This window comes from Metopolophium dirhodum, chromosome 1 (genome assembly GCF_019925205.1).
Source record: "Metopolophium dirhodum isolate CAU chromosome 1, ASM1992520v1, whole genome shotgun sequence".
NCBI lineage: Eukaryota > Metazoa > Arthropoda > Insecta > Hemiptera > Aphididae > Metopolophium > Metopolophium dirhodum.
This window is the reverse complement of record NC_083560.1, coordinates 101457991-101474714: the sequence shown is the minus strand read 5'-3', so window position 1 is coordinate 101474714 and position 16724 is coordinate 101457991. Positions and strand designations below refer to the sequence as shown.

Genomic DNA, 16724 nt, shown 5'->3' with positions numbered 1-16724 from the left:
ATATTCATATTATAGTAAAACAAATGAACGCTTGCAATCACATTTTACAACATAATATATATGCTATAGACTATAATTATAAGTATATATTATATATCATGTGATACGAAAAATTTAAATTAAATTACAAACTTGAAACTATACGTCATATAGAACCAAGCGAACATGATATTTTATGACATTTATAATTTTGTGTATATTTTTTTATATTGACAGGTATGTGAATGCTCAATAAGGAATATAATATTATAGGCTATAATATTATATTAGGTACTAATTGCAATTAAAAAGCATACCTATATAGTTGCTGTAATAGTTGGTGGATATATATTTTGAACGTAAATATACAGTGTGTCCCGTTTTAAATGTACCACTAAATATCTCAGCCCGATAATCTTAGATTGAAATACGGTTTGCTGCAATAGCTTAGGGGTACTGAAGTACACATTTAAGGACAAATTTCAAATTTTTAACTCTTGTAGTATGCTCATGCGCAATACAAATTTTTTTTTTTAAATTGCAACACCTATTTTTGTCACCGGATATGGATAGATTATTTTATTCTAAGTAATTTTCATCCATTGACCATAGTTCTAAACCAAAAATTGAATGAGTTACACCTTTTGGAAATTTTAAAATAATTAAATTTTTTCGATTTTACCAAAAACATTTATTGTTTTAAATTTTAACTGAGTGATTTTTTCATAGATTTTAATAAAGAATGTGAAGTAGGAAATTAAATAAAAAATACTCCGTTACATTGTTTTGACTTATGTTTATTTTTTTTATCTAATAAAATGTTCAAAATTTCCTCCGTTTTTTTCTAAACACATTTCCAATCGACGCTATACATTTTTTTTTTGGTAATTCTGTATTAAATTATTTAAATGTATTTCATTTTAGTTCAAAAATGACTAACTTTTGTATTAAATTCAAGCGTGTAATGTTTTTGGTAAAATCGAAAAAATTTAATTATTTTAAAATTTCCAAAAGGTGTAACTCATTCAATTTTTGGTTTAGAACTATGGTCAATGGATGAAAATTACTTAGAATAAAATAATCTATCCATATCCGGTGACAAAAATAGGTGTTGCAATTTAAAAAAAAAAATTTGTATTGCGCATGCGCATACTACAAGAGTTAAAAATTTGAAATTTGTCCTTAAATGTGTACTTCAGTACCCCTAAGCTATTGCAGCAAACCGTATTTCAATCTAAGATTATCGGGCTGAGATATTTAGTGGTACATTTAAAACGGGACACACTGTATATACACGTTATAATTAAAAGGTACTTATAATCAACTTAATTATGAGTCTATATTTAATATTTAATAAATTACACACGACACAAATACGTAGTACATATTAGATCCTTATTATAATGTACTAAATCGGAAATTGTATTATAATATGACTATACATTTTAAAATTTCTTAACATAAATTTTAATTAATATTATATTACATTTTTATATCAATAAAAAATAATTATATATAAGAATATGTCCAATGTTCTGTTGAATAATCTGTGTTAGACCTATGTTTATAATTATGACAATGTGGTATCACCCGTATTAGACAATACACGGTAAACCAACTATACGCCTTACCCTCGTATTCTCTAGTTAATGACATTCTCTAATGTTAATGTACGATGGTATGCGCTTGTCAATTCTTAGTTCGTTCCTATCTAGTTGAAATGACTCAAAGATTACATATACCTTGCCACCTTGGCACTATTCAGTTTAATAAAACTTCATTGACACATATGGTACGTACATCCCGGCGCTGTTCCTATAAAAGGTAAGAACGTAAGAATGACTAAAATAATGTTTAACTTGGGTTTTCAGGTCGGAAACACTTTTATTGTATTAAAACACACATAAATAAAACACTTAGCAAATTCAGATCACCTAGCCCGTACTACGATCGGCGTTTCACATGCACGTCGTAGCTACGTCCTCGCCGAATCACTCAGCGACACTGGGTGCCGTGCCTGCGCGTACGGCGGTGTTATATAGAAAATGAAATATAGAAGGTGAAATAAATCGTCTTGAATATCTAAAGTCAATTTCCTTTAAATTTATACCTACAAAATTTTAAAATTTTTTAATATTTTATAATAAATAATATATTATAATTGGGTTATATTTCCGTTTCTTATAAGATTTAATATTAAGTCTCATAAATTTGAACGTGGAAATCGGCTCCAAATAATTGATAGGCTAACGTTTTTATTATTCGTTTTATAATAATTAAATGCTCCTGCTCGAACACCATAAATTATATAATACACACACAGCACTACCGTTAAACCGGTTTGTGAATTCCTGATTTCCGATAATAATACAAAACTCGGCGTCTCAGTGTCGCATTCCCCTCGACTAAAATTACAGAGAAAAAACTGGTCACCGCTACTCATGACTCCATGGTTGGGAGGGGGTGGGGGTGGACCCAATACGATCGTCGTTCTCCCGATAACTCAATGGCCGACAGTTGAAACTAACCACAAACATCGGTGCATCGACGACGATTCCACGTGACACCGACTCCACTCGCCAAGATAACAGGCAGACTTCCAGTTATTAAAAGTTATTTAACTCATCGTTAAACGTAATTGGTTAAATAATTGTAATATTCGGATGAGTATTTTCAGTGTTTAACGACACAATTAAAACAAAGTAAATGACACGATAACAGTCAAAAGATAAGAATCTGTACATTAAACAATATAATTCAAGTTATGGTGAGTACCTACCAAACATTTATTTAAAGGTAAATAAGAAGGTTCTCCCTTATAAATTATAACAACATTCATCGTTAAAATTTAAAAATAATATCTGCATTGATATTATATTACCATACATATTTAAATTTTTTTGATACTATAGCGTTCCTTGCTTAATAAAATTGTTTATTTTCAAATATATTTTTTTTAAATGTTCAACTCGTTGATCAAGTGTTAAAATTTAAATCGATTGAATAATTAAGTGTCCAGAAAATATACGATCACCTATACAATTTTTTTCAAATCCTAAATTCGATTTATCATAATTATTGTAAGTCTAGCTTAATTGCTTATGGTGTGAAGGATCTATAGATAAGGATCATATCAATTTGTGAGTATCATGTGTGGCTGCGTTATCAATAATGTAATGTGTAGTTTTTGATAATTTAATCATAATAATAGTAGGTACTATAATATATTATATAGGTACTATATTATTACAGAGTTTACGTTTTATAATAACATACAATATATGTAATGTATAGTGTAGCCGGTAGTCGTTAATTTATATTACTTTGTTCAATTCGTTATATAATATTCAGTGTAGGTATGGTGTTCAAAATTTATCTTGACTTTTCTTTTGCCCAGAATAAAAATTGTGTTTCGAAGCAGTATATTATCAGGTAGGCAATCTTCCTGTGGTAGACCCCGTGCTGATTTAACTCTAAAGTATCAAATAATACTAAGTTTTATATAATACGGTGGATTAATATAATCAATTATTACATAACCCTAACCTAACCTGACCGTACCTACTAAAATCCGATGAATAAAAAAACCAAATTTAACCCTTTTTAAACTAGTCTATATCGTTCCCAGAGGTCTAACAAACATTCATTTATATATAAATATATATATATATATTACCGTAAATGCCCGATCACTGGATAAACCTTTTTGTGCTCAGTAAATGCTGAAGTTCTTAATTTTATTCGGGCTTTTACTAAACACGTTGTGTACATCCTAGGATATACGAATTGACTTAGTATAAGCTGATCAATACACGACACATAACATTTAAGCGATAAGCTACGTAAAATTTATAATTATATATACTTTTACAGAAAAAATTATTTTTGAGTGAATTCTATATAACAGCTCTTTTAATAGGTAAAATATATAAAGTAAAAGTTATAATTGATAATAAAATATTTTTTTTTTAATTATTACAGTTCATATAATTAGCAGAATGAGTTCCTCGATATCTATACATCTGTGGATTTGTATTTTGGTATTCTTACCATCATGTTACAGAGGTCGAGCTGAGTTCTACTTTAAAGGTATAAACCATAACTATACCTTCAGTTTTGATTATTTTTCATACGAAAGGATATCAATGATTTAATGTTCTGTATAGATGATGGTTTGATGATAAAAAGAACTGACTGGTACAAACATCTCAAAACCAAAGAATTAGATGATCATATTAAAACATTTGTCAGCGATATTGAGAGACGTGAGGAGGATAAATTATGGTTTGGGTTAAATATGGATATTGGAAGCCCGGAGCATGGACTTTTGATCGATTCTCAGCTTTCCGAAGAACTGTATTCATTATATAGGCATGCTGAAATTGTTTCTGAAGCTTCCTCCTTTATACGCCATAGAGAATGTCAAGAGTATATACAATATAAATCTCATTAAAAAATATATTATTAATATGCATAAATTTAACGACCATTTAAATGAACTTGATAGTGGTGGAGGACAATGTGCCATAGACTTATCGAAAGTGAAACTAGACAAGACATCTTTGGGTAATATTTGTTTGTCCATGTTTTACAACAAAACAGCATGCATCGGGATGAACTTGAAGTATCGTAGTCCTGACGGTTCTTGTAACAACTTGAAACGTTACTACTCGGGAAAAGCAACCACGGCTTATAAACGTTTGCTGTTTAATAACTATATTAACAGTTTTGATAGTAATAATTATAACATTATAATTTACCTTTGTACGTATCTAACGATGTGTTTTCATTTACTATCCATACAGGAGTTAGGGAAGATTCTTTTTCGTCTTACAGACCCAGTCCTAGAACGCTGAGCGTTGAATTTGTCAAAGACGAGCACTCACCAGATGACTTCAAAACGATGGCAATGGCGTACTGGACGATTTTTGTAGGCCATGATCTATCTCACACGGCAATGTCTAGAATGCGTAGGATTAACACATAACCATATATTATATTGATTGATCGTAATTAATGCATGCAAATTAATGTTAAATCCTTAGTGACTAGTTATAAATCCGTGAGCTGTTGTGCAGAAGGACGATCGGAGCTCATACCTGGAAGCATATACGACGAGTTGTGCTTGCAAGTTGTGATACCGGATGGAGATCCATTTTTCCGTAACCCTCATCGTTGTATGCACTACGCGCGTTCGGTGCCAGCTGTGCGTTCCGATTGTACTTTTGGAGTCAAGGAACAAGTAAGAGCCATATAAGATATAAACGTATATTTATGTTGGTTATAATACTCAAAATTACGTAAATACTTACCAACTAGGTAAATTTATATACTGTCATTATAATTATAATTAAAATTTTAAAAGGAAATCTATCTACAAAATAAGAAACGGTGTTTGTTTGCAGTGGTGCACATTTTTGATACCCCTATTTAGTGTTGAGAACTAACTTTTCAAATTCCTCTATAATCATAGATAATTTCAAATTGAACGTAACATGGTTATTTTTCGCAGATGAACCAAGCTACTCATTATTTAGATGGGTCGATGATATACGGTTCGTCGGCGAAACGGACGTGGTCGTTGAGGACCAACTTGGACGGCCAACTATTGACAAGCATAGGCTGCGATAACAAGAACCATGGCGACCAGCTACAGCCGCAGTATATGCCGCTGGAAGACACCGAATCAATCGCCTGTCAGTATGGCAGCGGCACGTGTTATAGAGCTGGTGACATCCGGGCAAATGCGCTTCCCCAACTGACGGTCATGCACACATTGTGGATGAGGGAACACAACCGGTTGGCCAAACTACTGTCCCACGTCAACCCGCACTGGGAAGACGAACGTATTTTTCAGGAGGCCAGGAAAATCGTTACGGCATCCATTCAGCACATAACTTACGCTGAGTGGCTGCCAGCGCTGCTCGGGGAAAACTACACCAGGCGGAACGGGCTTGAGCTGCCGACAAAAGGCTACAGTAACGCGTACAACGAGACCACCGACCCGAGCGTCAGCAACAGCTTTGCGACCGCAATATTACCATTCGCCAATTCCATGTTAAGCGACACCATCAGGTTCGTGCAAACCTGGTATAAATATATTTTTATTATTATCGTGTATATGTAGGTTTTTTCGGGTTGAGGATTTGATATACATAAACTATGAACAATTCTAGTAATTTAAAAACATTTAAAATCAGTGTGCAAATGCAAGAACAGGGAGGGGGTCACTGAAAATTACCTGAAAACATAGATTAAATACAACTGATAAAAAAACTTATAATTGAAACTGTCCGTAAAAAGCTCAGTGTGTCAAAATATTTATACAGGGTGCGTCTTATGTCATTGTACGCGGGTTTTTTTTAACGATTATGGATTGATGACATAGGGTTCGTTAAAACGAAAAAATACGTGTTTCTTTATTTTTAACAGGCAATTTTTTTTATAATAATTTCAAAATTGTTAAACACGCAGGTATACCAATAGCAAAATCAATTTCATTTTTTCAAATGACAACTAGTATATTTTTTAATGGATTATGGTAAAGCTTTTTTTTCTGAAAATGTTGACGGTCAAATCATCAAGTTTGGTTCTCTAGTAGACATTCTTTTCGATAAAGGTAGAAAAACTTATGAGGAATCTTGAATAAAATTTACAAATATTAAATTTAAAGAGAAAAATGTTTATGTATTTCTTACTCAAAATAAATTGCACATTTTGTAGATTTTTACGTATTTTGTCAAAATTTGAACTTTAAATAATTATGAAAATAAATCTTGACAATTTTTTTAGTACTTTTCAACTGTCATATATATATATTAAGAACCTTGTTATAAATTTTCAAGCTTTTTGACCCTACAGATACAATTTTATTGACATTCATAGAAAAAAAATATCAGTTGTTCTTGCTGTTGTCAGTTATATTATTAAATTTATAATCATTATTAATGGCAATAGTATTCTATATAGTAATTATGTTTTTTCTTTTTTTTTCTTTGTGTCTGCCTTTTGGGGCAGTAAATATGGTTTGATTTTCGACTTCAGTTTCTTGTTCGATGGGAAAGGGAATTTAGTAGGTGTTGGGAATTATCTAGATCATATTATTTGATATAAATTATCTTTTAAAGTATCTAGGTAATTAAATATTAAATATTACGATTTATCTAATGTTTAGCTTAGATAAAAAAAAGGGCTTATCTAGATAAATATTATAGTACCCCTACAAAAATATAAAACCAATGTTATTAAAATTCTAATATAATATAAATTATTTATAAAATTAGAAGAATATATTTCATGTTATTATTGCCAACGACGGTATTACGATCAAGGCTGGTCATTAACGATTTTAAAAGTTAAAGTTAAGTTAAAAAGTTAATTTAATTTTAACTTTTTAACTTAACTAGTTACTTTTGACTTTTTATTAACTTAACTGTTAACTTACTAAATTTCTGTCTTAATTAACCTGAAATTAACGAGTTAATTTTTCATTTTAAGGAGTAAGTTAAGTTAATTATTTTGTTTTTAATTTTATAATATTTCACTATTTCAGTCTATTTCGTTTTCATGTCAAAAAATATGTATCGTAAATTTTTTATAGTTAAAAATATATATATCATTCGAATCTAACTTATATAGACATACTGTATGAAGTATAAACACTATATCCTATAATTTAGTTTTGGGTTGGAAAAAAATTAAGTACACAAGCGTTGTATAAACAAATAAACTTTTTTTTAACTTAATAAAAATTTAACAAAAAGTGTGTATTAACTTTTAACTTAACTGAATTAACTTATAGTCAAATAAATTTTTAATTTTTAACTTTTTGTTATTGATGCATATTAACTTCACTTAACTGAGTTAAATAAAAAATCATTAACTTGCCCAGCCTTGATTACGATAATACGAGAACCTGTGTGTGGGCATCATGCACTATCCATCGTTCTCTAGTCTCTACTAACCATAATGAGCATATTAAAATTAATTAGGTATAGGATTATTTCCCCATCCATTTTAAAAATAAATAAAAAAAAAACAATAAAAATAAACGTAAAAATATTATATTTATCTAGATAAATGTATTGTTGTATTTATCTTTATCTAGATAAATTACATTTGTGTCATTTTTATCAAGATAATATTTTGTTAAAATTATCTTATCTTATCTATGTCTTACACTGTGTTTACCCAATTGTGTACTTTTTGAACTTTTTTCCCCCATGCCCACCTCCACCCATAATTAAACCCTGGATCCGCCACTGTGGTGAACTCCAGAATATTAGTTTTGACATTTCGGATAATACATAATAATTAGATATTAAAACGACGTAATAATATAAGAGAAAAAAAGAGTAATAAAGGATAAATCGATTAATATTACTTAACGGGTTAATGGTTTTCAATAATATTATATTATACTAATCCTACATCTTTATTAATTGTTTAAATTATGAAACGCTGCCGGTCGTCCAAACCCGTATATAACATCGCACCAATAATAAACGTAATAAAATAAATGGGTAGCACGCACACGATTGCAGTGCGTCGCTTAAACATGCGTAATACGAATATTGTTCGGACGACGCTTCCGGTCGGCCAAACACTGCTCGTGTGTACATGCGTACATGTATATGCTCCTGGTATCTGAGAGTAAAAACCCAGTTCGCACACGACCATTATTGTAATAGACAAATGTAAAGTAGGTAGTTTATTACTATTTTACTATTTAAAAAATTGCAATATTTTTTAAAAATGTAAAATTAAGAATATTATACAATTAATTTTCTTCATTTAATTAATTTTAGTAGGGGGCGCGATCGTCCTGTCGTCCAAACCACGAGCCGCCACTGCGAAACACGATAGACTGTACCAATTTTTCGTTTACCCTTTGCCCAAGGGGTATAATTTCAATTTTTTTAAAGTTATATGCTAAAAACTATAGGAAGGACAAAAAAAATGTCTTCTGGCCAATATATATTTATATAAAAATAAACGTAACAATATTATATTTATCTAGATAAATGTATTGTTGTATTTATCTTTATCTAGATAAATTACATTTGTGTCATTTTTATCAAGATAATATTTTGTTAAAATTATCTTATCTTATCTATGTCATACACTGTGTTTAGCCAATTTTGTACTTTTTGAACTTTTTTCCCCCATATATCCTACAACTTCAATTAAATCATAAATGTATGAATATAATATTTAGATATTGTTCTGATATATAATGCATAGTATCTGATTAGTGACGGATGGCGTATAACATTTATTGCAAGCACGATAACAGGACACGATGATCCTTGGAATGACCAGGCGTGGGAATGAATTGATAATTAATTAAACAACGTCCTGTGAAATCCACAGATATGTCGATTGACTAGGGGGGAGTGGGAGAGCAGGAGGCCCTATAAAACCAGACCCGAAACGGCCTGTAGATTAGACGTGTGACACCACAGTACAGACGAGCACCTTCACGAAAGACATCTTAACAACTTTGTCGAATTAGACTTAGAATATTTTATGCAGAAGAATTCAATACACAACTTAAACTTTCAACCAGTCTAATTATTTCGTCAACTCTACCTAAGAAATCCTCTACCAACAGTCTTGCTACCTGCAAATTATAAACTAAGCAGTTATCCCAATTGCTAGTTTATAACAATAGTTTAATAATACATTAATTATTAGGGCTCGGATTTTGTAGCAAATGCTTCTTTTGAGGGAAGTGTGATAGAAAGATAATTCTTTTATATAAATACGTTTTGAATCGTTCTGATTTTAATGAAATAAACTTTTTTTTGCTTTTTTTGCTTTTTTCCATAAAATCTGCTTTTTATTGCTTTTTCCCTATTTGGTTATTTTTTCTTGATTTTTATATATTTTTCTTGAAAACTTAGCTTATTTCTATGTATATTATACGTCTTGGACTATATTAGTATTACCAGAAATTATAAAACCAGTGAAAAAACCAATAATAAATATATAAAAAAATAAATAAAATAATAACTGTCGTTATTGTGCCGAAATAGTTTTATCTACAATTATCTATAGTTGTATTTACGACTCAAGGAAAGAGAAAATTATCTGAATTATACCTACGTATTTTTATAGCACGTGCTAATACTTTAGTTGGCTGGTCAATATCAATCGAAAATAAGTGAGGTATAAACGTATAGTGTTCTAAATAATTTCTTTAATCGTCAAAATGCCAAAAGTTAAAAATTAAAATTTAAAATTAAAAAAAATAGGTATTGTGTTAGAAGCAAAACAAAAGTTAGAGGAAGCTAATGGCGAAGTAGAGAAATTGATTTTAGAAAAGTGCAATCATGTTTTTTCAAAAAATAATGGTTAGGCAGAACGTTCAAAAAGTCAATAGTATTCATAATGGCACTGCACTAAACGTAAATGTGGAACAGTATGATTCAAATGATTTAGTTTATATGAAATATGCACCGATTACATCGGTTGACGTGGACGTTGACGTTTTCTATGTATACAAATATATTAGCACCCAATAGAATGAGTTTCAATGAAAGTAACTTGACTAAATATATGGTTGTGAATTCCTTTTTTAATATTTAATTTTATGTGTAATTGAAATTTGCTTTTTTAGAATTAAATTAATAAATGATTTTTGGCTTTTTTTGGCTACTTAAAATGCTTTTTTAAGGATTTATTTTGCTACAAAATCCGAGCCCTATTAATTATAATATCGCATAACCATATTTGACGATACTTAAGGGGTCTTTACAGCGACATTTGTTGTCTCTGTCTTATAACAACTTATGTTACGCGACAGTTATTTGTATTTTAAAATTGTAAACTGTTTGAACATCTTAAAATATTCATAACTCGCTTTAAAATTAAAATATAATGAAAAACCTATATCATTATCTAGATCTTAACTTTAAATTTCATAAGATCTTATTTTTGAACTAACGGAGATAAACGTGTTCCACTGAGCGTAAAATTTGGTATGTTACGCACTTGTAAAATAGAAAGTATATAAACTAAAAAGAATAAGTATTTGATAATCCTATTTTAGTTTAAATACAGCTACTTTAAGAAAGTATTTAAAATAATTGATCCAAGTTCTTTTTTTGAAAGTATTGAAAATACGTATTTTAGTACTCACTTATAGGTACATAATAAGTATAGTATATAGTATCCATAATAATTGCATCATTGTTATTGGACATTTGGACCAATTATTTACACTGAAACGTTACTATTGTGTTGTATACTATTGTTATCATACAGTATATTTAATTATTCGTTAATGGTTGGTTTCATATGATTATAATATAGGGCATACACTCGTTATCAAATAGTATTGTTATAGACTATAGTTGTTACGCATAGTGTTATAATGCAGTAAAGCACAAACGCCAAATTATATTATGTGACAATTAATATTTAAAAAATAAGATACTTCATGTTTTTGACTATTTGAGTATCTTATAATATAAGGTGGTATAGGTCAGTGGCATAATTATAAATTGTTAATGAGAGTTGGGGAGGGGTCACATAATTTTCGCAACACAAGGCTACATTTATAATATGATCCAGTAAAAATATTTAATATCGTTTTATAGTGAATTCACTAAGTACATAATCGCTATCAACTAGTATATTTTGATTTGTTCAACAAATATTTAACTAAGCTATTTACGGTTATTTTTAATTGATTGATGTAAATAAATAAATAACTGTTATAATATTATGATTGGCCCCATGTAATTATTCCATAATATTTAGGATTGATTGTGCAAGTGATTGATACATATACTAAACGTTTTATTTTAAAATTATATGCGTGTCTAACTTCGTTAAAGATGTAAACAATCTTTGGATTGTGATTGTTAATGTTTTAATGTAGTGATTACATTTAAATTTTATTATCCTTCTATGATTTTTCTTCATAACGTTTTTGTTTGATATTATTTTTTATTTTTTTTACCAACCATCACAAATATTTTTTCTATTTGTAATCGCAATACCATTCTTATCAATTAATTTATTAATTATGAATGCTTTATTCATTTTTTACATATTAGGTATAATTTTATTATTCGACGTACCTATAATCGCGGAATCGATTTCGCGGGGATTCACGGGCAACGCACGTAACAATGTCACATAATAGGTACGAGGCACTAAACAATAAAATAAGACATAAGCATCTAAATATTATAATGTTTTTATTTAAATTATTTAATTTACTATATGTGTAGACTGTAGGTGGTGTTGTTAAAATGTATATGAATGTTAATGTTATTCCAAAAATAATTTCCATTTTAATTATATTGATACCTACAAGTTATAGTACTATTATAATTTTCCATTTTGGATACCTGATTTAAATATCTATATTTTTTTTAAATATTTTTTTCCGACGAGTAAATTTTAAGTTTAAACATTCCAAGTAATTGTCTAATGGCAACAAGATCTTTATTATAATATACTAAATCGGAAATTGTATTATAATATGAATATACATTTTAAAATGTCTTAACATAAATTTGAATTAATATTATATTACATTTTTATATCAATGACAAATAATTATATATAAGAATATGTCCAATGTTCTGTTGATTAATGTTTCTAAATAGAATCTTCACATATAGCCTACTTATAATTATTAATTTGTATGAACCTACGTTTTTGTTTAGTTTATATATGGAAGGTACTTAGACTGACTCTATCTAAAACAAATTAAATTAGCGTTGTTGAAGTACGATAGTATGTGCTTGTCGGTTCCTTCTAAATTAGAATTACTCAAGATTCTATATAACATGTACTATTTGGTTTAAATAATCGTATGGGCCACTGTTTTTTTTTTTTAATGTAAGAAGGTAAAATTGGTGAAATAAAACTCAATCACAGTTTTAGATCAAAAACAAGTTTATTGGTAAGCGCGATTGGCGGTGTTATAATTTAGAAAAAATCAACTGTCAATTCAGCACAGATTGCTTCGTTGTCTGACCTATCTACATTTAAAAGTTGCTAAAATATATTTGCAACTATGCTACCTATATTATATTAAATAAAATTATATTGACGACAGTCTACATTGTAGACTCAACAATATATGACAATATATGAACCTACGTTTTTGTTTAGTTTATATACGGAAGGCCGAATGATCAACGCAAGTCTTTCACTAAAGGAACATTACAACCGACCAACTGGTTTACTATTAAATTACATGGATCAGCTTGTCAGAGGGCTATCTACACAGAATACACAAAAAATTGATATGCTATTTACTAAAACGGTAGGTTTTTGAAATACAATCAATATAACGCAATGACATTACATTAGATAATCCTTTTAACAGACTATATTATACGTTTAACTTTTATAATTTAACATTAGTGATTTGAATTTTTTTTCAGCTTACAAATTACTTATACAGTGTTTATCCAAACCACGCGTTTGGAATGGACATCGTCAGCTTGGATATACAACGAACCCGCGATCATGGTATACCAAGCTACACAGAATTTAGAAAATATTGTCGACTAAAAGCTATCAGAAGTGTACAAGATTTATCCAAGATCATGGTTGAAGGCGTAAGTTTAAAAATATATTAAATATTAAATAATGATATAGTACTTAATTTATTCCTGTATATTATAATATTTAGTCAACTGATAGACTATTGAAGCAATACAAACATTGGAGAGATATAGAGCTTTTGGTAGGTGCATTGTTTGAGAAACATGAAGAAGACTCAATGGTTGGCCCAACGATGAGATGTATCATTAGAGAACAGTTTATAAGAACTAGAATGGCAGATAGATATTTTTACGATTTACCAAATATATTCAATGAATGTTAGTATATCTGAAATATTTTTAATGAATGATCCTGATTTTAACTATTTTTTTATAATATTTAAGATCAACTGACAGAAATCAGAAAAGTGACGCTTGCCAGAATCTTTTGTGATAACAGCAATAATGTCACAATGATGCAGAAAAAAGTATTTTTGATACCTGCAATGGCTGATTTGCAACTCTGTAATTCCCAATCAATTCCAAAAATCAACATCAATCACTGGTCAGAGATGGTCGATACATTTAAAAAATAACTTTAAATTTAATAATCAATAATCAGTGGAAGTACCTTCACTGGATGGTTTGTTCCCTCAAGTAACTCAAGCCATTGCATTTAATTTTATTTAAAAAACATACATTAGGCTTATTGTACTTTTTTTTAGTATAGATTGTATAAGTTCTAGATTAAAAAAAATAATCAATAATCAGCCTTTAATCTAACCTTATTTTCATTTTACCTATATAATTTATCTTGTCTTTAATAAATATTTTTAAATTAATTATGAGTCTAAAAGTTGCTATGTTACGCACTTGTAAGACGGAGACAACAAATTTCACTGTAACGGCCCATTATGGCCAAAAAAATAAAAATATTTTTGTCTGTCACAGAAAAATTATAGTCAGGCCAAAATACAAACATGATAAATTTTAGGTATGTATACTCTGCAACACCTCAAATGATGGCTCTGCTTTTGCCCAAATACCGATTTTTATGTTTCACATAAACTACACCGTATTAATATGACAATATGAACTACCCACACAGCCTTTGTCAATCAAAAAATTGTATAAATATTAAATTTGATATGGATTTAGATATTTAAATTTAAAAGTTAATGAATTATTGATAAAATATTTTAATTTTTACGCTGTAACCAAAACATTGTATAGTTATGAATAAATATTGGCTCAACAATATTTAATTTTTAAAGATGATTAAAAATTGAATAAATCTTAAAACTCATAATTTATTATTCAATCTTTATTATTAATATTCTACCTTTATTTTCTATTCATTGAATAAAATATATATTATTTCCAATAGTAATTGGAAATTAAATATATCTTATAATGTAACATTAAATAATTTAACTATATTAATATTTATTTTTTGTTAATAGGTACTCATAATTTATTAAATATTTATAATTATTATTCTATTTTTATTTTTTATTCATCGAATAAAATATATATTATAATTTTATTTTAATCTTCATTATCATAATAATAAAAAATAATATAATATCAATTACAATATAAGATATTAATAATATGCTTAGCAGCTATAGTCGACAATAAAATAATATATATATTCATTTTATAGTAAAACCAATAAACGCGTGCAATCACAGTTTACAACATAATATATATGTTATAGACTATAGTTATAAGTATATATTATATATTAGTGATACGAAAAATTAAAATTAAATTACAAACTTCAAACTATACATATAGAACCGAGCGAACATGGTATTTTATGATATTTGTAATTTTGTGTATATTTTTTTATATTGACATGTATGTGAATGCTCAATATGGCATATGCCATATAATATTATATGGTATAATAAAATATTAGGTACTAATTGCAATTAAAAAGCATATATAGTTGCTGAAATAGTTGGTGGATATATATTTTGAACTTAAATTTATATACACGTTGTCATGTTATAATTGAAAGGTACTTATTAATCGACTTAATTATCATACACGCCCACTGTCAATATATGTATATTATATATTAACAAATATAGGTATGTCCGCCTCATAGAATGTGCAGACGTAGCAATTATGTATAGTGAATATAGAATTATTCATCTATCACTATTCATTATTAATATAATGCACTTAAAACTAATAGTGCCTAATAAGTTATTTTAATTAACTTATTCAATATGTCATAATGCACTGCATAGACGATAGACCTATAATAAACTAATGGACATCGCATAGAGGTTTTGCCCGTTACTGTGGGCCGAAACATAATTTATATAACCCAAAACATGCTTTTTATCTCTTATAAGTTCCATGCTCATATGTTATGTTGTCTGTATTAACCATGGCAGGGTGTTAGTTTACAGGTCTATGATTCACTGACAGTATACATTGTATAATCTGCTGATACGACTCAATAGTACTAATAACTATTATTTCGAAAAATATCCTTAATATGGCTCAAGAACATGGTCTGTTGTCTGTCACTACAATAGTACCTACAATAATTTACAAAATTGCTACGGCCTAAAAGGATTGAAAAACTGTCATCATTTCGTACCAGCTATTAATATAAATATATAATAATAGCTACATACCCAGTGCTTATTATATTATTATTGTTACCGAGTAAAATCGCCGATAAAATTAATATTTTTATGACCGTTATCTGTGTGTAAAACAAATTTTTTTTATCAATTGAGTTCACGAAGACCGTGTGTGTGGCATGCTTTTAAGTTTTCCTGTTAAAAAAGTCAGATAATTCAACCAGAGTTTACACATAATACGACATTCTATTAATCTTCAAATATTTTGGTAAGTGAAACAATGTAAATTAGTTATACATAATATTATATATGAATATAGCGGTACCAATAGGCACTAACACTAAACAATTTTATGAATCTTCTGTTTTTATATTCTGAGCGAAGCGATGAATGTATTGATTCTACAATGATGTGTGTTTTTTTTTTTTTTTTTTTTTTTTATTTTTTTATTTTTTTTTTTATTTTTGTGTCTGTCATCACCTTTTAGGACAGTAAAAGTGCTTGGATTTTCTTCAATAATAACTTTTCTGATAGGAAAGTGAATCTAGTTGGTACTTTGGGGGGTCAAAAGTAAAAATTTATCAGTAGTTTACACAAGAGACGTGAAAAACAAAAGAAAAATTAAGGA

The 16724-nt window shown here is 28.6% G+C and overlaps 1 protein-coding gene across 4 annotated transcripts; it reads left to right on the top strand.

Moving 5' to 3' along the window:
- The first annotated feature begins 578 nt into the window (after positions 1 to 578).
- LOC132935155 (peroxidase-like) lies at positions 579 to 14790 on the top strand. 4 transcript variants are annotated; one of them, XM_061001619.1, is made up of 13 exons: positions 579 to 1771; positions 1851 to 2746; positions 3853 to 3898; positions 3961 to 4068; positions 4146 to 4407; positions 4487 to 4713; positions 4785 to 4949; positions 5025 to 5221; positions 5492 to 6054; positions 13114 to 13267; positions 13389 to 13565; positions 13640 to 13829; positions 13896 to 14790. In XM_061001619.1, exons 2-13 carry the CDS (start codon positions 2744 to 2746, stop codon positions 14084 to 14086), a joined length of 2283 nt encoding a protein of 760 aa, XP_060857602.1. In that variant the 5' UTR covers positions 579 to 1771; positions 1851 to 2743; the 3' UTR covers positions 14087 to 14790. The 4 variants fall into 4 exon arrangements, with proteins under 4 accessions (XP_060857602.1, XP_060857605.1, XP_060857604.1 ...); XM_061001622.1 differs by lacking the exon at positions 3853 to 3898 and having other exon boundaries at positions 582 to 2038; XM_061001621.1 differs by lacking the exon at positions 3853 to 3898 and having other exon boundaries at positions 583 to 2746.
- The last annotated feature ends 1934 nt before the right edge of the window (positions 14791 to 16724 follow it).

Excerpts from the sequence above, each read along its gene's own strand:
- LOC132935155 (XM_061001619.1), top strand. Across the intron at positions 4,950-5,024 it reads CACGGCAATGTCTAGAATGC|TGACTAGTTATAAATCCGTG; the intron begins GTAGGATTAACA and ends TTAAATCCTTAG. Across the intron at positions 13,566-13,639 it reads CCAAGATCATGGTTGAAGGC|TCAACTGATAGACTATTGAA; the intron begins GTAAGTTTAAAA and ends TATAATATTTAG.